Source organism: Nothobranchius furzeri, chromosome 2 (assembly GCF_043380555.1).
Source record: "Nothobranchius furzeri strain GRZ-AD chromosome 2, NfurGRZ-RIMD1, whole genome shotgun sequence".
Lineage (NCBI taxonomy): Eukaryota > Metazoa > Chordata > Actinopteri > Cyprinodontiformes > Nothobranchiidae > Nothobranchius > Nothobranchius furzeri.
Window position 1 is genome coordinate 91,184,302 of NC_091742.1, and position 26,190 is coordinate 91,210,491.

The window sequence follows — 26,190 nt, forward strand, 5'->3', positions numbered from 1 at the left end:
CCTCCCTTCACACACACACACACACACACACACACACACACACACACACACACACACACACACACACACACACACACACACACACACACACACACACACACACACACACACACACACAACTTTGTTTCAAATTGTGTGGAGTGTATATATAACGTTTGCTAACTGAACACAACATCCAGCTCCTGGCCACCTTCTCACCACTTGTCAAAGTTCTACTGAAATAGACACACTTAACGCAACATGATGGTATCATCGATGTAACTGCAGCATATAGTCTCACAATGTAATCCATATAGTTCGCTGTTGAAGTTCTATTATGTGTAGTCTAACATGTCACCTCTAGAGGGTGCTATCAGCAACCGGATGAATAGATGAGCCAACGGTAATCAGTTGCAAGCTGTACTGAGACTTGCTTGTGAGAAGTGTCAGTTGTCAGTTGAAGGAGCAGCTGGAGGAAACTGTTACGAGTTTCACTTCGGGATTAACGGCAGATAAGCATGGACTTTGGTCGGTAGATGAGCCGGAAGAAGCGGAAAAGAAGAAAATTAGTTAATTCCTTTCGGCAGCACGCAGCCAACGAGTTTTCACGGTGGATAAAGGTGTATGAAAGTTCATTAAATTCACCAGTTGGAGGAAACCACTTGTGTCCGAACGTGCTTCAGGGGAATTACAGTGAAAACTCGCACTGCTCATCAGCGCAGGTGGGCGGACTACTTCCGAGAAGACGGAGCTGTAAAGAGACATTTGAACCGCGGATGCGCAAGGACGTAAGAAGAGCACAGCTGTTAAGGGACATTCAAGATAAGACCAAAGGTTTGGACACGCAACGGTCAAGAGCGGTCTAAGTAAAAGGGTCAAGTCTGACAGTCAATTAAGCAAACTGTGATTGAAAGAAAGGTCTTCATGGCAAACCTGGGTTCATTCGTGTATATTACCGAAAGTGTATTTAACGTTTATTGGAACTTATAAACTAAGGATTTCAGTTAGAGGGCCAATAATTTTCTATATTGGTACATTTTATTTTGTAACCTTTATTTGTTTAAAAGGTGTTAAGTATTATATTTGACGACATTTAGTACTGCATGAGAAGTAGTTTAGTGTACTATTTGTTATGAGTTACTACCAGATGTGACTGCAAAGGACACAATTAGTGTATAGTTCAACAGACAGGTTTAGTTAGTTATTTAGACATAAGATGACTGAGCCAAATCAGCCCCTATTTTATTTTGAAGAAGATCAAGAAGTTGAAAGCTCAGAAGTTTCACAAGGACCTGTGCCTCGAACAAGAAAGAGCCAAAGAGTCAGGACTCTCACAGAAAAGGGAAAAGGAATGCAGGATGAACGAATTAAAAGCCTTCGTCAGAAATTCAACTACCTTTTTGAGAAGTGGAGAGTATGTGCCAAAGCATCTAAACGATCCTTATCACAATTAGAATACTTAACTGAAGATTTACTTAACGACATTATTGGTGATATAACAGGACTTTCTGCAGATGTTCAGCGGGCATTCAGTGAGTTACGTCTTAACACACCTCCTGATCAGGAAACACGGCGCAAGGTGGATCTCTGTGTACAGATATCTAAGTTTATTGTATCCAAAGCTAACAGTAATGTTGAAGGAAGGCCAGAGGAAGAAGAACAAGAATGGCCAGATATGGGATCTCTATTTGAGTCAACTATCTCAAAGTCCCGTGCTTCTGAACGCTCCAGTAAATCGTCTGTAAGACACCAAGAAGCTGCTGCAGAAGTAGCTGCAAGCCAAGCTGTTCTAAGAGTGCTAGAAGAGCAAGAAATTGAACAGAAAGAAATTGAGAGGCTTGAAGCTGAAGTAAAAAGAAAAGCAGCCGAGCAAGAAGCTTTAAGTAAAAAGCTTCGTCTGGAAGGAGAAGCAGAGGAACTCAAACTGAGAATGCAAATAGAAGAAAATGAAGCAAAGTTAAAGGCTAAACAAGAAGAAGAATACGCAACTCTGCAACGGTCTCTTGATGAAAGAAAACGTAAGTTACAGCACTTAGAGAAGGTGAAAGATCTATGTGCAGCTCAAGCGAGAATGCAAGTGTATGATCAGAGCAGTGTAACGGAGGACATCATAGTGGACATGTCAAACACTAAGGATGAAGCCCTCCGACAGCCGAGTCGTGAGCTACATCAAGGGCACATTGTTACCCAAGCTACAACAAACAATGTAGACAATGTTACAGCAGAGCTTGTTAAGGCGCTAGCAGGAGCATTAAATGCTAGCAGGATACCGGTTCCAGAACCACCAATCTTTAATGGGGATCCACTAAGATACAGTGACTGGAAACTCTCATTCCACACGCTCATTGATCAGAAGAACATTCCAGAACAGGAGAAAGTATTCTATCTTCGCCGCTATGTGGGTGGACAAGTAAAGAGTGCACTGGATGGATACTTCCTGCTTGGAACTGAAACAGCTTATGTTGCTGCATGGAAGTTACTTGATGAAAGATACGGTAATCCATTCATAATTGCAAAGGCCTACAGAGATAAGCTTCAAGCTTGGCCCAAAATCTCAGCAAAAGACAGCATTCAGCTAAGAGATTTTGCAGACTTTTTACGTAGCTGCGAAACAGCCATGTTTCATATTAAGTCATTAGAGATTTTGAATGACTGCAATGAGAACCGAAAGATCCTCACCACGTAATCCAGATTGGCTCATAGCTAGCTGGAATCGTACGGCTACGGAAATTGAGGAAGCAACACATAGGTTTCCCAATTTCAGCCAGTTTGTTTCATTCATCACAAGAGAAGCAAAAATCGCCTGTAACCCTATTACATCGTTACAGTCACTAAAGCAGAGTGAGTCCAACAGTCCAGAAAGGTTGAAACCTGCAAGACAAAGAAACATTGAGGTTAAAACGTTAACTACAACTACTCAAGAACAGACAGTTGTGACCTGCATGTTCTGCAAAGGGCCCAATCATGTGCTCACGAGATGTAGAGGCTTTCTGGAAAAGGCTGTAACTGACAGAGTCAAGTTTATTAGAACAGAGGGATTGTGCTTTGGTTGTCTCCAGCCTGGCCACCAGTCAAAGGGCTGTAACAACCGAAGTATTTGTGAAAAGTGCAACAAAGGACATCCTACGTGCTTGCACGAAGAACGTAACAAACAAGAGCAAATTCCACAACAAAACGAGATGGATGTAAGTTATAAAAATCCAACTCAAAGGAAGCAACCTCAAACTCAAGGAGCGACATCTACGGCTACAACGAACAGAGTCATCTGTCAAGAAGGTCACACACAAACTTCAGCAATAGTTCCTGTTTGGCTCTCGTCTTCTACAGAACCAACACGAGAAATACTGACGTACGCTCTGCTAGACTCTCAAAGTGATACTACCTTCGTCCTCAGTGAGATTGCAGAATCTCTGGATACTCCTAAAGAATCTGTCAAGTTAGAGTTATCGACTATCATGTCAAAGAATACAATCGTTCAGTCTCAAAAGGTAAAGAATCTACAAGTTCGTGGGTTTTACTCAAACAAAACTATTCCTTTGCCACCTGCTTTCACGCGAGAGTTTATTCCAGCTAACAAAGATCATATTCCGTCAAATGAGACTGCGAGGGCTTGGGCGCATCTGAAGCATCTTCAAGCAGAGATAGCTCCTCTGCAGGAATGTGAAGCAGGACTGTTAATTGGATACAACTGCTCGCAAGCATTACTTCCGAGACAGGTTGTGTCAGGCAAAGAAAATGAACCCTACGCACAGCGTACAGACCTCGGCTGGAGTATAGTGGGACAAGGTAGCCAATGCCTGAACTTTGGAGATGCTATTGGCATCAGTCATCGCATCATAGTGAAAAGGGTCGTCCCAGACCTTAATCCTTCTGTTGATCTACAGACAAAGATACATTACGTAAACAGAACTAAAGTGAAAGACATCACTCCTTCTGAGATCATTAAGGCACTAGAGATAGACTTCCCAGAAAGAGGAGTTGATGACAAGAAGGTGTCTCAAGATGATTTTAAGTTTCTTTCTAAACTTAAAGAAACCATCAAGCAGAACGACGACGGACATTATGAGATGCCACTGCCATTTCGTGATGAACGACCTAAACTACCAGACAACAGAATATGTGCAGTGTACCGTCTGAAATGTTTGGAGAAAAGACTAAGGCGAAACAAAGAGTACTGCAAGGATTATGTCAAGTTCATGGACGATATGATCTCCAGAGGTGACGCAGAAAGGGTTCCGGAACAAGAGTTAAACAATCCTGCGTGGTATATTCCCCACCACGGGGTCTATCATCCACACAAACCAGGGAAAATCCGAATAGTATTCGACTGTTCGGCCAAGTACCAAGAGACGTCCCTGAATGACCATCTGTTGACTGGTCCCGATTTAACAAACACATTGGTGGGAGTGCTGTGTCGCTTTCGCAACGGTCCTATCGCATTAATGTGCGATATAGAGAGAATGTTCCACCAGTTTTATGTAGAAAAGGGAGATCAAGATTACCTACGTTTCTTATGGTGGGAGCAAGGAGACCCTAGCACGACACCATCGGTCTATAGATTGAAGGTCCACTTGTTTGGAGCAGCTTCATCTCCTGGATGCGCCAATTTCGGCCTGAAACATCTTGCGGCGCAAGGACAAGGTCGGTTCAAGGAGAATGTCATTCGATTCATCCAAAGAAATTTCTATGTCGATGACGGCTTGGCGAGCGTCTCAACAGAGAAGGAGGCTATTCAGCTTGTGAAAGACTCAAGAGACTTATGTGCTACGGGCAAACTGAAACTCCATAAGTTTGTGTCAAACAGTGAACAAGTACTTGCGTCTATTCCTGAAGAGGAACGAGCAACAACTAAGACCCAAGACATGTCTCTTAGTTTACCTCACATTGAAAGAGCGCTTGGAGTCGAATGGTGTGTTTCATCGGATACATTTAAGTTCAGGGTACAAGTCAAAGCCAATCCGTTGACCAGAAGAGGTGTACTTTCCACTGTCGCCTCAATCTATGATCCTTTAGGGTTCATAGCACCATTTGTCCTTCTAGGCAAACAAGTTCTCAAACAGATGTGTAAAGACAAAGTAGACTGGGACGAAGAAATTCCAGACTATTTGAGACCTCAATGGGAGTCATGGATTACAGATCTACCAGAACTAGCTGATGTACAAATCAAGAGATGTTACATTCCTCCTGATTTTGGACGAGTCAACGGCTTTGAACTTCATCACTTTGCCGATGCAAGCACATCAGGTTATGGCGAATGTTCCTATTTACTAGTCACTAACCAAGAAGGCCAAGTCCATTGTTGTTTAGTCATGGGCAAAGCAAGAATCACACCCAACAACATTATGACTATTCCAAGACTTGAGCTTTTAGCATCAGTCGTGGCAGTCGAGTCAGTGACCTGTTAAGAAACGAACTAGAAATAAAGGATTTAAAGGAGTTCTTTTGGACAGATTCCACAGTAGTTCTTGGCTACTTAAATAATGATGCCAAACGATTCCAAGTATTCGTGGCTAATCGTGTACAAAGAATTAAATCTAGTACGACTCCAGAACAATGGGCTTACGTTGCATCAGAAGATAATCCTGCGGATCACGCTTCCCGGGGTTTAACTGCAAAACAGTTGAAGTCGTCCAACTGGTTTACGGGTCCAGTGTTTCTCTGGACAGAGAAACTACCGGAAAGAAATATCAATGTGGGGAAGATCAAGGATGAAGATCCTGAGCTTCGTAAAACTATCGCATGTGCCACCGAAGTGAGAAAGGAGAGAACAATGTTGGCACGTCTCCAGAAGTTCTCAGATTGGTCCAGATTGGTCAGAGCTGTAGCAAGGCTGAGACATAAAATCAAAACGTACAAAGGTATAATAACAACCATAGAAAGAGATACAAGTTTAGAAGAAAGGAAGGAGTCTGAACTTGTAATCATCAAGCTTGTCCAAGCCGAAGCTTTCTCAGAGGAGATAAATGCTCTGAGAACAAAGAAAACAGTTCCTGAGTCAAAGGATGGCAGGCTGTGTCGATTGTGTCCGTTTCTGGATGAGGAAGGGATACTTCGAGTCGGAGGACGTTTGACTCATGCATCACTTCAACCTCATGTGAAGCATCCCGCGATTCTACCGAAAGAGAGTCATATTTCTACTTTGCTTGTCAGACATTTTCATGCAAAGGTTGAACATCAAGGACGTGGAATGACAATGAACGAACTACGAGCTAATGGATGGTGGATCCTTGGCTGCAGCAGTTTGGTTTCTTCGCAAGTCTACAAATGCCTCAAATGCAGGAAATACAGGAGAGGTACTGAAACACAGAAAATGGGAGACTTACCTTCAGACAGAATTGAACCAACTCCACCCTTTACGTGTGTTGGGATGGACTGTTTCGGACCACTTTACGTTAAGGATGGACGTAAAGAGCTGAAGAGATATGGTCTAATACTAACTTGTCTTTGTTCCCGAGCTATCCACATAGAAGTGGTAGATGATCTGAGCACAGATTCATTCATAAATGCTTTGAGGGCGTTTATTGCTATCAGAGGGAATGTTCGCCAACTGAGATGTGATAGAGGAACCAATTTTGTTGGCGCTCAAAGAGAATTTGCAAACCTGATGAAGGACATGGATCAGGAAAAGTTCAAAGCTTTCGGTTGTGACTTTCTCATGAATCCCCCTTCGGCGAGTCATATGGGAGGAGTATGGGAAAGGCAGATAAGGACAATAAGGAGTGTTCTTTCTGCTATTCTTGATCGTTCAGCAAGAAGACTGGATTCAACGTCATTAAGAACCCTTTTGTATGAAGTTATGGCGATCATTAACAACAGGCCGCTGTCTGCTGAGAGTCTGAATGATCCTGCTGGACCGGAGCCATTAACGCCTAATCATATTCTAACTATGAAGTCAACCATCATTCAGCCTCCTCCTGGACAGTTCCTGAAAGAAGATATTTATCTTCGAAAGAGATGGAAAAGAGTGCAGTACTTGGTCAATGACTTTTGGATCCTTTGGAGGAAGGAGTACTTACTCAACTTACAAGCAAGACAAAAGTGGCATGTATCTAAAAGAGACTTGAAGGTCGGAGATATTGTTCTACTCCAAGAAGATTTTGCGCCACGTAATACATGGAAGATGGCTAGAGTCACAGATGTCTTTCCTGGGGCAGACAATAAGGTTAGAAAGGTCAGACTCTTAGTTCGAGAAAGTACAGTCAACAAACAGGGTACATCTACGACTAAGACTGTTTCACTTGACCGACCTATTCACAAGGTTATTGTTTTGGTTGAAGCTGAGTGATTCCTTTTCGAATTTATGTTTACACTTGTTAGTTTATTTCAAGGAAATCTCACAAAATGATTGTGACATTCGGTGGGAGTGTAACTGCAGCATATAGTCTCACAATGTAATCCATATAGTTCGCTGTTGAAGTTCTATTATGTGTAGTCTAACATGTCACCTCTAGAGGGTGCTATCAGCTACCGGATGAATAGATGAGCCAACGGTAATCAGTTGCAAGCTGTACTGAGACTTGCTTGTGAGAAGTGTCAGTTGTCAGTTGAAGGAGCAGCTGGAGGAAACTGTTACGAGTTTCACTTCGGGATTAACGGCAAATAAGCATGGACTTTGGTCGGTAGATGAGCCGGAAGAAGCGGAAAAGAAGAAAATTAGTTAATTCCTTTCGGCAGCACGCAGCCAACGAGTTTTCACGGTGGATAAAGGTGTATGAAAGTTCATTAAATTCACCAGTTGGAGGAAACCACTTGTGTCCGAACGTGCTTCAGGGGAATTACAATCGACTTGTACAGTACAGATGTGCTGAAAGGCAAGAGTCTCAACTTTCAGCTAAAAAAAGACCGCTCTAGCTATTATAGTTTTTATTTTATGGCAGTTTAAAGTTTAAACGGGATCATACTAGCAGGGCACTTCCAGCGGCCCGCTGCCGCTCCGTTTTTCATGGGGTAAATAATAGCTCATTTCCCGATTCCAAAAAGAAAGAATGGTCCTACCAGCTCGCCACTTCAATATGAAGATCAGTTCAACATGGGGAAAAAAACCTGACCTGTAGGCCAGAGAAACGTTCATTAACACATCAAGTTCTATTCAGTTTACCGGTAAACATATCACGAATGTACAACAGGTCAATTATTAATCATCTTGGCTACGTAGCTCAATCTATGCATTCCAGTAGCATTTGCTACAAACAAATACAAAAACAACAATAAAGGAAAACAACTGTCTGACAGACAGCATAGCCGAATTCAAGGCAACACATAACAATAATCATTTGATTGCTCTTGGTTTCAAGTTAAGCCCACTAAAGTGCTTAAGTAAATAAAAGTGTTTCAAAAACAGCGTTTTTGAACCGGAGTTCTGCTCGCGGTGGGAACTCCGCCGAACAAGGTCATTTTTATAGCGAAAACGATCGACTGGTCACTGACAAGTAAAAGGGTGTTATTGGTAGATGTTAAGAACACTTACCGCTGAGGTAAAATGAGAGTATAAATGAATTGAGGGGAGAAAAACGCTTTGTTTTCCAACGCCGTTCTACAAGCAACAAGCTTACAGCCACGGCAGGAGCAGCTTTCATGTTTGCCGCGACGTGGAAGGAGCCAATCAGGAGAGGGACCTCACATCAGCTGACGTGGGTCATGTGACAGGGAGTAGTTGATATGGGTTACGCTTTGTTGTGCTTTTATTACAGAAATATTATTATTATCATCACTATTATTATTAAGAACATGCGATTTCTATGTTTTGTTTATGTATTGGTTGATGCTAAAAAAAATATTTTTTTAGAAAAAAAAGAAGAAAAAAGGAAATTAAATGCCGCCCCCTGCAGACTGCCGCCCTGTTCGGCCGCACATGTTGCACATATCAAGCTCCGCCACTGCCGGTCTCCTATTGTGGCCGGGAGGAATGTAGTAACAAGCAAATATGAGCGTCTCAGCGGCACAGTTATAGTCCCCAAATCAACCATCAGGAGGCAGTAGAGGTTCACACAGACCTTTATTAGGCTTTTTCTTCAACGCTTTGTAACGCTACAGACACCGATCCTCTATCACGCTCCTACCACACAGAGTCACGGTGCCAGTTAACCATGCTAATTCAACCCACTCCACAGAACACACATCACCTTCCCTGTGGCTTACATAACACTCACACAACACGCAAATCAGCACATAGGAACCAGCAGAACGATAGGAAACACATATAACACAATACCCAGAATGCACCTGGCTTACAACCCCAGCCAGGTCATTACACTATCAAGTTCAAAGAGAACATGCTGATTATGCTGCAGAACACTCTGGGGAGCAGCAGCAGGGGTTGTATGAACTAGTCGACTTCACTATAGTGACTTTTTATGCCTGTCGTCGACTAGTCGCTGTCACGTGATAATGACCGGCAAGATGCAGCCCTCGGAAAAGACAGCAGCCTGCTGTCAGCAGGTGACAAGCTCCTGCGCTCAGGGGGCAACGCGCTGTGTCAGAGCATAGGTACTGACACGCGATCGTTCATGTCGGTTCATTTCCTTTAATGTTTTCTGTCTTTTTTTTGCGCCTGATGTGTTTCGCTGCTGTGGAGCGGGGCACATCACCTTGTCCTCCGACTCACAGATCACTGATGCGGCCGCCAAGCAGGGTGAGCTCCGCTGTTTTCGCGGTCGGTAGATCTGCCTCCTGAGCACGGCCACAATCAGGTGTCGCCACCTCAAAAACTAATTTAACACACGATCGTTCATGTCAGTTCATTTCCTTTAATGTTTTCTGTCTTTTATTTGCGCCTGATGCGTTTTGCTGCATGCTGTGGAGCGGGGCGCTGCGCGCATCACCTTATCCTCCGACGCAAATTCCACTACTTCCGCTCCGCTCCGCTCCAACACAAACGCCGGAGCAAAATCGGTCCCGTTGTAGTCAATCAGAGCAATTCTACTACTGCGGCCGTGCTCCGGCAGTGCGGCGCCGTGCGCCGCCCTCTGTTCCGGCGTCCGGCAAAAATAGAATCGATCCTATTTTCGCCGGAGCACCTCCGCAGTCAATGGACAGAAATCACAACTGCCGAACAGGAAAAGGAGCAAGCACAACTTCCTTTTTTCACAATAAATCGATAAACAAAAGGCGTTTTTTGTTTCATATGCACAGGTTTAACAACTTTTAACAACTATCAATGGCGGCTGAACTTTAAATGCACAAAAATAAGCCATAAATACAGTTTCTACTGTCAAAGTAGTCGCCCTTTGTTGATCCAAACACTGCTGATGTCTCAAGACAAATGATGGGCAGATTAAACAGTTCATTTCGATGCTTCTCCCACACAACGGGTGTTTGGATCTAACTTCCGCGTTTATTGCTCGGACTGTATGATACGGCCGCCAAGCAGGGAGCGCTCCACTGTTTTTGCGGTCGGTAGCTCTTTTAGAACTGCAGTTCAAAGGTAACTCATAAGGTCAATATATATGAACCCAGGTAGCAGTTTTTCTTTAGGATTGAGAGGAGATGCAGGAAGATAATAAACAGGCAGGACAGAAAAATTGTCAAATAAAAACAAGTTAGTTTTTGTACCTGGTGGGTGCAACAAACAGACACCATTGAAGGTAATCAGAAGTGAGGAACAGAAAATGAAATAATTATTTTAATGTTTAGAGCAGCAGGAACTCCGAGAGGCTGCAGGCGCATCAGTGAGTTTGCAGCCGCTGCGCAGGGGGAGGGGGGAGAGGGCTGAAGCAGAAACTACCGTTGTTAAAAGAAATGTGTTTAACTTTGAAAATGTGGGCGCAATTTTAATTGTCAAAAACTCCAGCGAACCATTAGTTCATTTTGCTCAAATAGAAATAGAGGCCTGCCTCTAATACTGGTCCTCCTTCCAATAAAGGCCTGGAGCTTGATGAGCTTGAGTCATATACAGGCCCGGGCCTGTATTAGAGGATTTACGGTACTATGAAAAGCTGACATTGCTGCTGAGGCTATGGGCAGAGCACTGCGTCAGGGTCTGAACAAGAACAGGTTAGCTGTTCCTGTGTTCTCAAAAAGTTATGTTACTGATCTATTTAAAATATTCACACAAAATAGATTTGTATTTCGTTATCTGACTAGTTAAAAAATGTCTTGTTTAATTTTCAGAATGTCACTATTTTCCTTGAACTTAAATTATTTTGAAAACATTTTTAATAACATTGATGATAAAGAGAAATGAACTTGTGAATTCAATGCATGTTAATATAGTAACATAGCATTTTTTTAACTAAGCTTATTCACACATGGAAAATATCTATGTGAACTAATCGTACTTTCATTGTGTAAAAGTAGCTCACATGCCAAAAAAGGTTGGAGATCCCTAAAATATATAAATAACTTTTGAGGTTTTAACTATTTTGTTGTTTCAAGTAAGTGAGGATGGTGTCCTAAAGCCCTCTACGGACGGGCATCTACTAGTCCATGGAGACTCCTGTCTAACATCATATGATGTAAGCCTGTTTTTGTTGCCTTGATGTTTTTAGTCGCAAGGGAAGAGTGATGTTAGTGCTCAGATCAAATTGGAATTGTGTAATGAAGGAAAAGGATAAATTATCTGTGTGACAGGGTTCTACTCAGACAGCAGTATCCGTCTGATGATGGAGATTCAGAATGAAGCTGAGTTCTGTTTTCCACAACTCAACAGGTCCTGCAGGAGGCCAACACCTCACTGGTCTGAAGCTGTCCTCCTGAACATCGTGTTGTCCTTCTTCTCTCTGATCACAGCAGTTCTAAACCTTCTCATCATAATCTCAGTCTCCTATTTCAGGCAGATATTAAAAAGAAAAACATCACATTTATCAATATTTCTATCTGATCAGAATGTGATTCTACGCTGCGTAAGTTATTTTAACCTCACTGACTGACTTTGTTTCTTTGTAGGAAGCTGCAGAAACCTGCTAACATCCTCATCCTCTCTCTGGCTGTGTCAGATTTCCTTGTTGGTTTTTTAATCATTCCATTTGAAATCTTTAGAAAGACAAAATGCTGGATTCTCGGTAATATCACATGTTTATTTTACTACTATGTTGCCATTTTGTCTCTCGGTGCTTCAATTGGAACCATTGTTCTCATATCAGCTGATCGCTATGTGGCTATTTGTTACCCTCTGCATTATCCCACCAGAATAACCTTACCAAGAATGAAATTCTGTGTTTGTCTTTGTTGGAGCTGTGCTGCTTTCTATGTAATTTTCTTCTTAAAAGATGAGCTGATTCAGCCAGGCAGGAGTAATTCCTGCATTGGAGAATGTACAGTATCATTTGACTATTTTGTAGGAACTTTTGATCTGTTTATAACCTTTTTATTTCCAGTTACAGTCATCATAGTTCTGTATATGAGAGTATTTGTGGTGGCTGTGACTCAGGCTCGTGCCATGTACTCTCACAATAGAAGTGTCACCCTTCAGCTTTCAGTGCAACAACAAACAAAGAAATCAGAGCTAAAAGCAGCCAGAACACTGGGTGTTCTTGTTGTTGTGTATCTGATGTGTTTCTGTCCATATTACTGCTGCTTTTATTTTATAGATAGTTTTACAACTACAACATATGTATCATTCTTATTCCTTCTCATGTATCTTAACTCCTGCCTAAACCCTCTGATCTATGCCATGTTTTATCCCTGGTTCAGAAAAGCTGTTAAACATATTGTAACTTTACAGATCCTGAAGCCCGGCTCCTGTGAGGCCAACATACTGTAGATACTGTGGACTGAGGGACGTACAACCTCCTGAACAGTTTACAATTCTAAAATCTAAAGTCCAGTGAAGGAGAAAATAGTTTTCTTCATTTCCTACATTATAAACATAAATGTTTGTAGAGAGCAGGGCTGGTTCTAGGCTGGCATATTTGAGGGGGCAGACAGAATTGTGACGGGGGAAGATTGTGGTGAAAGAAGTGAAAAAGGTGAATTGGTGGTGCAGGTATTCCAGGAACTTTTAGTCATGTGATTGGATTGGATTTTGTTAGATTTTGATCTTCCCTTTTTTTCTCTGTCCCTGAAACCCTTATTTGTGTATTCATCACATCATAAATCATCTACAGCAATAGCATCTATGTGGAATCCCATCCAAAGCCCTCACCAAACTTCAAGACATCCAGAATTGTCCTGCCTGTCTCCTAACCAGTGACCACATCACCTCCATCGACTTCCTCTCCCTCACTGCATTACATTCAAAGTCCTCCATAACCGCGAGCCGTCCTACCTCTCTAACCCGCTCCACCACCATGCCCCATCCCTCTGCTTCTCCTCCCTCTCCCACAGGACCAAGCTCTGAACTTGGGGAGACTCAACTTTCTCCATGGCTGCCCCCACCCTCTAGAACTCACTCCCACAACTGCTCTGACCTCTCCACCATCAAAACTCTGTTTTACAGTTTATGTTTTATTTTTGCATAATCTGTCTGTTTAACCTTGTCTTTTTACAAAATCTCTAAAGTTCTTCATTAATAAAATATATTATTCCATTTCATGACCCAAGACCTGTTCTACTATGAGAAAATCATTAACATCAGATCGACCATTCATTCCTCCACGTCAACATGCAAAATCAGACCACAGCTACAGCAACACAGGTTTGTGGCCAGTTTTCAGTGTGATTACTGCTAAAACACTGGGGGACATAATAACGATCTTAAATTCATCTACCTGCTGTCTGGACACCCTGCCAACTAAACTTCTTTAAAATGTTTTTAGCTGTGTTAAACCCCGACTCTGATGTAAAATGTGTGAACGGTGGGGGTTACACGAAACAGGGCAGTGGAATTAAAAATTTGTTTGATTTGCCATAAATGGTTCTAAAAACAAGAGAGCAAACAGATTGTGAGCATTAGTAAAATAAATGCAAAATGAAAACAGGACTAAAATGTTAACTTTTAAAAGACCACTTATCAACATTAAAAACACCTGGTTAAAACTTTGTTAAAGGTTTTAACTCACTAGAAGGCATTTTTTTAACTCACTTAGTGGAGGAGTAAACTCCTCCACTTGGGGCATGACCTCATCCCCTTTTCTAATTCAAGATTGTGGTCTCAAATTTAGAGGAGCTGATTCTCATCCCAGCTGCTTCACACTCGGCTGCAAACCGCTCCAGCGAAAGCTGAAGATCATGTGCTGATGAGGCCACTAGGACCACATCATCTGCAAGAAGCAGAGACCCGATCCTCTGGCCATCAAATCGAATGCCCTCAACTCCTTTGCTGCACCTAGATATCCTGTCCATAAGTTTTGAACAGAATCGGTGACAAAGGGCAGCCTTTGCAGAGTCCAACTCTCACTGGGAATGAGCCCGACTTACTGCCAGCAATGTGGACCAAGCTCTGACACCAGTCATACAGAGACCTAACAGCCCACATCAGAGTGCTTGGTAACCCATTCTAACAGAGTACTCCCACTCCGGGCAGATATCTTCCACCCCCAGAGCCTTCAATTCATTTTTTCAATTCAAGTTCATTTTTATAACGCTAAATCAGTGACCCAACCATGAGGCTAGCACAGCTCAGCAGAACACCATTGTAGCTTTATTTGGGGAAAACACTTAGAGAAAAAATAAAGTTTACCTTCTCAGGGTCAAAATAAGTTTTGATAAAAGGACGAACAACTAAGTCCTTGGGGTACGTCAGAGTTAAAAAAGTGCTCATGAAATATGCATGTGGATTAACCAGGTAGGTAGGTAGGTAGGAAATAATGCAGTTAAAATACAAAGTGTAAAAGAAAGTAGTTGAGAGTGGAAAGTGGTCAGTAAGTCTTCCAGCAGTCTAAGCCTACAGCAACATAACTACAGAGATAACTCTGGATAATCCAGCCTTTTAGATGGAGGCACGTTAGAGGCAGGGCAAGGGAGAGCTGTCTTTACCGACTGTACTCTCCACCTCCCTCTACTCCCCCACTTGTTCAGATCTGGGCTAACATCAGATTTTAAGCATTGGCCCTATCAAATAAAAATGTTTTAAGCCTAGTTTTAAAAGTAGACAATGTGTCTGCCTCACGGACTAAAGCTGGGAGTTGGTTCCTCAAGAGAGGAGCCTGAAAGCTAAAAGATCTGCCTCCCTTCCTATTTTTAGATATTCTGGGAACCATCAGTAGGCCTGCAGTCTGAACGCAAAGTGCTCTGTTATGAACATAGGAAGCAATCAGATCACTGATGTATGATGGAGCTTGATTATTAAAAGCTTTATATGTGAGAAGGAGGATCTTAAAATCTATTCTAAATTTAACAGGCAGCCAATGTAGGGAAGCCAAAACAGGAGAGATATGATCTCTCTTTCTAATTCTCATCAGAACTCTAGCTGCAGCATTTTGGACAAGCTGAAGACTTTTAACAACATTCTGTGAACTTCCTGATATTAATGAATTACAGTAATCCAGTCTTGATGTAATAAATGAATACACTAGTTTTTCAGCATCACTCCTGGAAAGAATGTTTCTAATCTTAGCAATATTCCAAAGGTGGAAGAAGGAAACCCTACAAACCTGTTTAACCTGGGATTTGAGTAACATGTCCTGATCAAAGATAACATCAAGGTTCTTTACTTTGTTCTCGGAGACTAATTTAATGTCGTTCAGGTCAGGTGATTGATTAAGCAGTTTTCTTTTCTGAAGTTCTGGTCCAAAGATGAGAACTTCAGTCTGGTCTTGATTTAAAAGCAGAAAGTTTAGAGTCATCCAATTTTATGCCTTCAAGACAAGCCTGTAATCTACCTAACCAATTCGGTTAATCAGTGTTAATGGATAAATTCAACTGAGTATTGTCAGCATAACAGTGGAAGTTTATCCCATGCTGTCTTATGTCTGGGGCACACCGGAGGTGGATGCGCCACTCTGTCAATGTCGAATATGGTTTTCTTAAACTTCTCAGTGGGAGACATGTCAGTGAGCCATCCAGTGTTTGTAGCTGATGTCGAAGCTTTTCCTTTCCTGTTTTTTTTTTTGGGGGGGGGGCTGCTTTGACGCATTAACCCCCAGAAACCCAGATTTAGAAAACAACTGCAAAATCCTTTTTTAATCTTTCACATGTTGTTCTAGGCTGCCAGATAAACGGGCCTATTTACACATTTTAACAGCCAATTGTGTTGCAGAACTGAACAATAGGACCTATTAGCAATGTAAATGTGGTTTTAAAAAGAAAAAAAATGGGGAAGGTTTATTTTTGTAGACTTAAATCTGGTGTTGTAATATTACAACCGTGGGTCTCTGGGGTTAAGGCTGTCATTTCATTCGGTGATTGGACACTCCGAACTCGGCTGACTCAACCGACGCCCATGGCGCCTCTTGAGGACCTCATTTTTTAAAAAAATTTTCCGGAACTGCGCTTCTCTGGATGGCTGCATGTTGGAGTAGCTCTGTTGACTATATGTACATTATCCTTTTCTTGGACATTTTTTCTTCTAGTTTCTCAAGAAAAACGGTATTTTTTGGACATTTTACTTTTTTGTTTCTGGTGCTTTGAAGCTTGGAGGATTTTGGTTACTATTTTTTCACTTTTTGAGCATTTGTTATGATGCATAACCACGACATCAAGCTGGTTTACAATTGGGAGCAGCTGATTAACATTGGGAAGGCTGAAATAATACCTCAACTGAAGCCACAAATCCCAAATGAGCTAAAACGCAAGAAGCGTGGGTGCAGAGCGGGAGAAAAACGGAGACAGAGAAAGAGGAAATTCAAACCATCGCTTCCATCGATCATAATGGGCAATGTGAGATCACTGGCCAACAAGATGGATTAACTCCAAGCCCTTTCAAGGACTCAGCCAGAGTATCGGCAGTGTAGTGTTATGTGTTTCACTGAGACGTGGCTGCAGGAACATATCCCCGGTTCCAGCGTCTCTCTGCCAGGATTCCTGACTATACGAGCAGACAGAGATCTGAAGAGGAGCAGGAAAAGAAAAGGAGGTGGAGTGGCAGTGCTTGTCAACAACAAATGGTGCCATCCAGGTCATGTTTCAGTGAAATGTCGTCTCTGCAACCCAGATGTCGAACTCTTGGCAGTAAGTTGTCGCCCATATTATTTGCCTAGAGAGTTTTCCAGTGTGGTCTTGGCAACTGTTTATATTCCACCTTCTGCCATTGCTGAAAATGCATGTGATGCCATCAGTTCCGTTGTCGCTAAGCTACAAACCCAGCACCCCAATGCATTTGTGGCTATATCTGGTGATTTTAATCATGCCTCGCTCTCTGCTACACTTCCAACATTTCAACAGTTTGTCAGCTGCTCCACCAGAGAAAACAAGACATTGGATTTGTGTTATGCAACTGTAAAGAATGCATACATGTCCAAAACAAGACCTCCTCTGGGACAATCAGATCACAGTCTTGTTTTTCTCTGCTCAGAATAGAAACCACTTGTTCAGAGGCAACCTGTGAGAAGAAGAATTGTGAGAAAATGGTCACAGGACGCTGAAGAAGCCCTGCAGAGTTGTTTTGAGACCACAGATTGGATGACTCTCTGCCAAGGATATGAAGAGGACATCAATGCCATGACTGGATGTGTCAGTGACTATATAAACTTCTGTGTGGTCATTGTCATACCCACCAGAACAGTGAGATGCTTCGCTAATAACAAACCCTGGATCACCAGTAAACTGAAGAATATGCTAAACGAGAAAAAAAGAGCCTTCAAGGAGGGAGACTGGGAATTATTGAGGAATACACAGAAGCAACTGAAGATCAAGATCAGAGACAGCAAGGAGGCATACAGGAAGAAGCTGGAGAACAAACTAAAGAGGAACAATATCAGAGATGTCTGGTCAGGGATGAAGAAGATCACAGGCTTCAAGCAGAGGACAGATTGCACAGATGGCAGCCTGGACATAGCCAATGAACTGAACAAGTTCTTCAATAGGTTCCGTTCAGGAACAAACCCAGCATCCTCCTTGCCTGTCCCCAGCCAATCAGGCATCCCATCCTCCTCTGATCCAACATTTTCCTGTGACACGCCAGCTCTTTTGTCCTCTAATGCAGTCATGGACTCTTCTGGTTCTTTAAATCTGTCTTCAACCAAGTCAGGAGATGCTGCTGCCCCATTTACCTCCCCCTCCCACCTATCTGTCTCTAGAAGTCAGGTGAAGAGGTGGCTGAAGAGACTGAACAGGAACAAGGCTGCAGGTCCAGATGGTGTCAGCCCCAGGGTACTGAAGACCTGTGCAGAGCAGCTCTGTGGGATTCTGCAGCACCTCTTCAACCTCAGCCTGGCCCAGGAGAAGGTTCCAGTCCTCTGGAAGACATCTGCCTTGTTCCAGTTCCAAAGAAAACTCGCCCATCAGTCAATGACGACTACAGACCAGTTGCCCTGACATCCCACATCATGAAGGTCCTGGAGAGACTCCTGTTGGCCCACCTGAATAAGCAAACTAGAACATATCAGGGCCCGCTGCAGTTTGCTTATCGCCATGGAGTTGGAGTTGAAGATGCCATTATCCAGCTGCTTCAACCAATCCACTGTCATCTGGACAAAGCAGGCAGCACTGTCAGGGTAATGTTCTTCGATTTCTCCAGTGCATTTAACACAATCCAGCCTGATGTACTTTACCAGAAACTCCAGAAGACACAGGTGGAGGCCTCAACTATTGCCTGGATTAAAGACTGCCTGAAAAAACAGACCACAGTTTGTGAGGCTGAAGAACTGCACATCAAACCAGGCGAACAGTAATATTGGAGCACCACAAGGGACTGTACTCTCGCCATTTCTTTTCACCCTGCACACCTCAGACTTCCAGTACAAATCAGAGACCTGTCATCTACAGAAATACTCAGATGACTCTGCAGTCGTCGGGTGTATCAGAGATGGACAGGAAGCTGAGTACAGAGAGATGGTGGAGCGCTTTGTTTCATGGTGTGGAAACAATCATCTGACCTTGAATGTGAACAAAACAAAGGAGATGATTTTAGACATCAGAAGAAACCAGGTGGAGTCAAACACTGTTTCCATCATGGGAGAAGAAGTAGAGGTGGTTGAGGAATACAAATACCTTGGAGTTCACCTGGACAACAGACTGGACTGGAGAAAGAACAGCCAAGCTGTTTACAAAAAGGGGCACAGCAGACTGCACTTCTTGAGGATGCTTAGGTCCCTCAGTGTCTGTAGCAAGATGCTGCAGATCTCCTACAAGTCTGTTGTTGAGAGTGTAATCTCTTCAGCCATCGTCTGTTGGGGTAGCAGCATCAGAAGCAGGGACCTGAAAAGGCTCAACAGCCTAATAAAAAAGGCTGGTAATGTTCTCGGGACGCCTGTGGAACCACTGGAGGAGATAATACAAGAAAGGATTCTCCAGAGAATCAAGAAAATTATGGACAACCCTGAGCATTCTCTTCACAAGACTGTCCGACAACGGAAGAGTGTCTTCAGTCAGAGGCTTCGTCAGTTTCGCTGCAACACTGACCGCTACTGGAGATCCTTCCTGCCAACAGCCATTGTAATATAAAATAACTCTTTGATGACTTGATTATTATTATTATTATTCTGAGCTACTGCAGCAATCAATTTCCCTCTGGGATTAATAAAGTATTTTTTAATGGAATTGAACTGAATTGACATGAAAATGCTATATCTCACCTGTTAACTTTCATGTTTTGGAGCAGAAAAAAAGAGCATAAAACCAAAATATTTAAAGCTCAGTTTGCTCCACTAATTTACTTTGATGCTCACCTGTTCCAGCCAGATACCAGCCTGAGCTGAGGAGGAGACTTCTGTTGTTTTGTTCATCTTCATCATAATAATGAACACATGACAACAGGTGCTCACATAGGTTTGTGCCGATGATTGGCTGCACCTGGCGGTAAGGCGTTTCCTGTTTCCTGTTTTCAGTGTTGCACTCCGTGTAGCTGTTTGGTGTTTGGGGCTCGCTAAAGTTGATTTAATTTCTCTGTACTTGGATATCTCTGAGTTATTGTAGCACAAAAGCATGCTAAAACACACATTTTCTGTTGTTTTGTTGCGAGTCCCACATGCCAAAGACAGTGGCAAGTACGGGGTCAAAAGGTGAGCCACACTGGACTGGCTTGTGCGAGCAAAATCAACCAGTCGACAGGAGTTGGGCTGCAGGTCAAAAAACTGTGGTCAGAAACAAGGGTCACACAAGGGTCACAGGGACAAGAGGACAGAACTGGGCGAAGGGTCAGGAGACTGACCCCACCTCTTTGCCCCACCCCTGGCTTGGAAAGATGGGATTGGAGGAGAACAGAATGAAGACAAGCCCATCAGATCCAGAAGCCCTCTCGGGAACATTGGAGAGAAACTGAAGAATGCTGCAAAAGATGATGCAATGACCTGTGTTAAGAAGGAAAATGACACCAAATGTTTTGTGTTGAGCTACAAAGTGTGTATCTGGTAAATGACCCCATGACCTTAAGCTGGTCCAGGAAGGGTATATAAGAACAGCTCTGAACAGCAGAGAGGGATTGAGAGATTCGACAGCAGCTGGGGCAGAGGACAAGAAGAGACAGAGCAGATTTGGAGGGGTCATCCCCCGTCCTGCTGGATGGGGGATGACAGGCAGTTTTTTGGAGAGAAGCAGAGCTAGACAAGTGAGTTCTTGGGGAGATTCTGAGAAGACAAGAGCTGGTGTAAACTAACTCTTATTTAATCATTTTGAACTAATTCCTCCGTGGGGGATAGCAGTTGTTTTTTCATCTACCCATTTTTGTATTTTGATTTTGTAATAAACCTTTTTTGAAAAAGAAACATAATCCTGATTCTTTCAGGTTTTCTCTAAAGCTTCACGAGTGGGGGCTCTGATCATTAATTGCACAGAGGTAAGCACATTAATTATGGGTTCTGGAATTATCAGGACTTACTTTACGGTTTGTGACAGATTAATATAAAGAAACCTTAAGATAACGGGATTGCTTAAAAAGAAGTGAGCTACTACAGAAGGAAAGGTCTTACATATTATTTCACCTTTAAAATAAAAGATATGATTCTAACTTAGGACGCCCAAACCAGGATCTAATACCATAATACTCACCGACATCCCCATCGAACCCTGATGGATGCACCGTCTCATAAGTTCTAACGGAACTGGGTTTTAAAGGAACCGGTAAATGGGACGGGCACGCGACATGGCGCGCCAAACGTGGGGCTACGGAGTGAAGGTCTAAATATTAGATACCGGGCTATCCGACGTAGAACTGTCTTTTAGGCTGATAAAAGCTTGCGCGCTAAGGACCTATTAAGCTTATAACCTTGGAGTGAAAACCGCACCAGTTTCTCGAAAAGGAAAGAAATCTGGGAGAACGGACGATCAACTTAAAAAGGTATAAAGAAAATACGGCATTCCGACGCAAGAAAAGCCAAGGATAAAAGCTAGGCAAAAAATAAAAATAAATAAAGAATAAGAAAAACTTTTAACCAGCCATGGCAGATAGATCTTTCAATATCCTGTAACCGGAGCTTTCAGAATGAGGCTGGAAAAGCTAGTATGGAGCTGCGGCGGGGCGCTGTCCGGGTGCTGAGGCACAAGTGAGATGCGATTACACGTCATGGCTGGATCAAAATCTAGTGAAGGACTGATATGTAAGAATCTGTGTGACTTGGGCCTCGTTTCTGGTAACACGGGGAGGTATTTGTCACGAACTGTAAAGTAATCATGTTTCCTAGCTTCATAGAATCTCATGTCGGGCATCGTCACGCGCAATGGAGGCTAGAAGCCGGGAACATGTTTAATGTGTGAACCTCTGTGCTTAAGGGCTCCGTGAGGGGAGAAACCGTGCCGCCTGTAAAGGACGGACTTATAACTGGGAGCATTGGAACTCTGCTCCAATTAAACTTTGTTTTTAGAGGATCTGCTTGAAACAAGCACCTAGCTTCCGCTCTCGGCAGCCTGCAGATATGAGAAGCCACAGCTGAACAGAGAAAAAGCACTCAAGTCAGCTGAGCAACAACAGACAAGCAGGATGTGGTGACATCACCCCTCCCCCTACTAGTTCTGTTGAGAAGGGAGAGTCCTGAACTAACAGCTCCGTATGATTCTGACCTGACAGACAGCTACACTAATAATGCGTAAGCATTTTTAACCTCGCTACATATGGTGTTGTAGGCAGGATCCATGTAGTGCTGTCAAGTAGGTCCATGGATGTGAAGTTTGTGGCACCCTGCGCGGGAGTACGAGGACGCGCTGGTGGAAAGAGGGGGGAAGGTGTGACAGTGTGAGCGTTCTGTCACAATGTCTTGATTGATAATGCATACTGGCCATTTGGCTAAGGGGATGTCCCTTTGGCTGAGTGGTTAGAGCGTATGTCTCCCACCCCGGGAGTCTCGGGATCAAATCCCGCCCGGGCCCTCATTAATCCTCCTTGCCACACTTTACAGTTTTTAGCGTAAGCTTCCCACCTGCAGCTACAAGCAGAGTTAGCTTGTTGCTGTTCAGGTGTGTGAGGAGAATATTTGAAGCTCTGTAGTAAAAGATGTCTTCAGTCTGGAGGGAGAGAGTCTCTGCTTGAAGGTGGAGACTGAGATGTTCCAACCAGCAGCTCAGCTGACCAGATGGCAGTAGAAACTGGTGGAGAAGCAGGAACCCAGTTCTGAACCCTCATGAACAAACATCTGGTTCTTCAGAGACTGAAGTGAGTGATGATGATGATGATGATGGTGTGTATCTGGACTCTGAGCTAGTCAGACTCTGGGTCTGAGACTGGAGATGAAGATGATCCAGAGGAGGAGGCAGCCCCACCCCAAAGAAGGCTGTTGCAGTCCCCTGGCTAGATTTTTCTCGCATGGGGGATGTTGCGAGTCCCACATGCCAAAGACAGTGGCAAGTACTGGGTCAAAAGGTGAGCCACACTGGACTGGCTTGTGCGAGCAAAATCAACCAGTCGACAGGAGTTGGGCTGCAGGTCAAAAAACTGTGGTCAGAAACAAGGGTCACACAAGGGTCACAGGGACAAGAGGACAGAACTGGGCGAAGGGTCAGGAGACTGACCCCACCTCTTTGCCCCACCCCTGGCTTGGAAAGATGGGATTGGAGGAGAACAGAATGAAGACAAGCCCATCAGATCCAGAAGCCCTCTCGGGAACATTGGAGAGAAACTGAAGAATGCTGCAAAAGATGATGCAATGACCTGTGTTAAGAAGGAAAATGACACCAAATGTTTTGTGTTGAGCTACAAAGTGTGTATCTGGCAAATGACCCCATGACCTTAAGCTGGTCCAGGAAGGGTATATAAGAACAGCTCTGAACAGCAGAGAGGGATTGAGAGATTCGACAGCAGCTGGGGCAGAGGACAAGAAGAGACAGAGCAGATTTGGAGGGGTCATCCCCCGTCCTGCTGGGCTAACTAGCTCAGAACAACCACGTAGCGACCCTCCAGTGGAACCCGAGCAGCCGGGACCTCAGGCCGGCTGGGTGACGGTACGCAGGAAGCATAAAACCCAGCCCGTGGGCCACCACCAACCCGTCCACGTTTCTAATAGATTTTCCCCGCTCAGTGACGCACCCACTGATAAGCTGACTCTGATCATTGGCAGCTCCATAGTCAGAAACGTGGCATTAGAGACTCCAGCAACCATAGTTAAATGTTTACCTGGGGCCAGAGCGGGCGACATTAAATCTTATCTGAAACTGCTGGCTAAGGATACGCGTAAATACAGTAAGATTGTTATTCACGCTGGCGGTAACGACACCCGGTTACGCCAATCGGAGGTCACTAAAATTAATGTTGCTTCGGTGTGTAAGTTTGCCAAAACAATGTCGGACTCCGTAATTTTCTCTGGCCCCCTGCCTGATCGGACCAGTGATGACATGTTTAGCCGCATGCTGTCCTTCAACCGCTGGCTGTCTAGGTGGTGTCCTGAAAACAACGTGGGCTACATTGATAATTGGAAAACTTTCTGGGGAAAACCTGGTCTGATGCGGAGAGACGGCATCCATCCCTCTTTGGATGGTGCAGCTCTTCTTTCTAGGAATATGGCCAGTTTTATTAGTCCTCCATGACAACCCAGGGTCCAGACCAGGAAGCAGAGTCGTAGTTTAACCCACCCCTCTGCAGTTTCTGTACTGTTACCCACCCACTACCCCATAGAGACAGTGTCCTGCCCACGGCCAAAACCACACAGATTAAATATCAGGCTTAATAAAGCAAATCATGGAAATCTCATAAATATTAGAACAAATTCAACTGAGCAGAAAACTAGAAAAATTAAATGTGGGTTGTTGAACATTAGATCCATTTTTTCTAAGAATTTGTTAGTTAATGAGTTCATTTGTGATAATCAGATCTCTTTGCTCTCTCTCACAGAATCCTGGCTGCAGCAAGAGGACTATGTTAGCTTAAACGAGTCGACTCCTTCAAATTATTTAAATCATCATATTGCTCGAAGTACAGGGCGAGGAGGAGGAGTGGCAACCATTTTTCATTTGGACTTATTAATCAGTCCCTTACAGATTAATAGTTACAGTTCGTTTGAACATCTTATTCTTAGTTTTCCTAATTCAGATAGCAAAACTGTAAAACCACTCTTGTTTGTAGTTTTATATCGTCCACCAGGCCCTTACTCTGAGTTTTTGGATCAGATCTCTGATTTTTTATCTGATTTGGTGCTAAATACTGATAAGGTCATTGTAGTGGGGGATTTCAACATTCATGTGGACATCGAAAATGATTGCCTCAATGTAGCCTTTAGTAATATCTTAGACTCAATTGGTTTTACTCAAAGAATACATAGCTCCACCCACTCCTGCCATCATACATTGGACCTTGTTCTGACTTATGGCATTGAGTGTGAGGAAATAACAATCTTTCCACATAATCCAGTCCTCTCTGACCACTTTCATATAACCTTTGAGTTTTTTATAACTGAGTTCTCGAGACATGAAAGTAAATGTCATTATAGTCGGTCTCTATCTGACAACGCAGTTGCGTCTTTTAAATCAACTGTTCCATCTTTACTGTCCTCAGCATCTCAGAGGCATGTAGCAGAGGGCAATATTTTCAGTTCTAGCCCCTCACAAATTGATGCCTTAGTTCATCATGTGAATTCCTCTTTATGTGTGGCATTAGATGATGTTGCCCCTTTAAAAAAGAAGGTAATTAGGGACAGGAAGTTGGCTCCTTGGTTTCACTCTCATCTATGAGCCTTAAAACAAAATTCTAGGAAATTGGAGAGAACATGGCACTCTACGCACCATGAGGAGGCCTACCTGTCCTGGAAAAATAGTCTTGTGCTTTATAAAAATAAGCTTCAACAAACTAGAACTGCTTATTTTTCAGCATTAATTGAGGAGAATAAGCATAATCCTAAATTTCTTTTCAGTACAGTTGCTAAACTTACACAGAATCATAGCTCTGAGCCATCTATTCCCTTAGCCCTCAGCAGCAATGACTTCATGGGATTTTTTTACAAGTAAAATTAATTCTATTAGAAACAAAATCTTTAGCTTCCTCCCTAATGCGATTTCTTCTTCCTCAGTAAGTGAGGCAGCTTCAGAGGTGACTCTAGAACCTCATCTGTGCTTGAACCGTTTTGATCCAGTTGAGCTTTCAGAGTTATCAAAAATATTAGCTTCATCTAAACCTTCAACTTGCATTTTGGATCCAATCCCAACCAAATTATTTAAAGATGCATTTCCTTTGGTTACTGCCCCCATTCTAGATATAATCAATCTATCCTTAGTAAATGGGTATGTACCACAAGATTTTAAGGTTGCTGTAATCAAACCTTCACTTAAGAAGCCTTCTCTGGATCCAGATGACCCAATGAATGATAGACCAATATCTAACCTTCCATTTTTATCCAAAGTCCTGGAGAAAATAGTGGCCATCAAAGTATGTCAGCATTTAAACACTAATGCTCTGTTTGAGGAATTTCAGTGTGGTTTTAGAGAGTATCACAGCACTGAAACTGCATTAGTGAGAGTTACAAATGATATTCTCATGGCCTCAGATAAGAATCTTGTGTCTGTTCTAGTCTTGTTAGATCTCAGTGCTGCCTTTGACACAGTTGATCACAATGTTCTTTTAGAAAGACTTGAACATGTAGGGATCAAAGGAACGGCGTTAGGCTGGTTTAAATCCTACCTGTCTGACAGATTTCATTTTGTAAATGTACATGACAAATCTTCTTCATACTCCAGGGTTACTTGCGGAGTACCACAGGGTTCAGTGCTTGGACCAATTCTTTTTACTATATATATGCTTCCAATTGGTAAAATCATTAGACAGCATGGGATAAACTTCCACTGTTATGCTGACGATACTCAGTTATATTTATCCATTAACCC

At 43.1% G+C, this 26,190-nt stretch overlaps 2 protein-coding genes across 2 annotated transcripts in view; both read left to right on the forward strand.

The window, feature by feature from the left end:
* LOC107374367 (trace amine-associated receptor 13c) overlaps positions 1–26,190 on the forward strand; it is a 205,981-nt gene that overhangs the window by 142,811 nt on the left and 36,980 nt on the right. The window lies entirely within an intron of this gene.
* On the forward strand, positions 11,580–12,691 carry LOC129154768 (trace amine-associated receptor 13c-like). Its single transcript, XM_054734974.2, has 2 exons — positions 11,580–11,749; positions 11,863–12,691. Exons 1-2 carry the CDS (start codon positions 11,580–11,582, stop codon positions 12,677–12,679), a joined length of 987 nt encoding a protein of 328 aa, XP_054590949.2. The 3' UTR covers positions 12,680–12,691.

Excerpts from the sequence above, each read along its gene's own strand:
- LOC129154768 (XM_054734974.2), top strand. The coding sequence starts at position 11,580 with ATGGAGATTCAGAATGAAGCTGAGTTCTGTTTTCCACAACTCAACAGG. Across the intron at positions 11,750-11,862 it reads ATCTCAGTCTCCTATTTCAG|GAAGCTGCAGAAACCTGCTA; the intron begins GCAGATATTAAA and ends GTTTCTTTGTAG.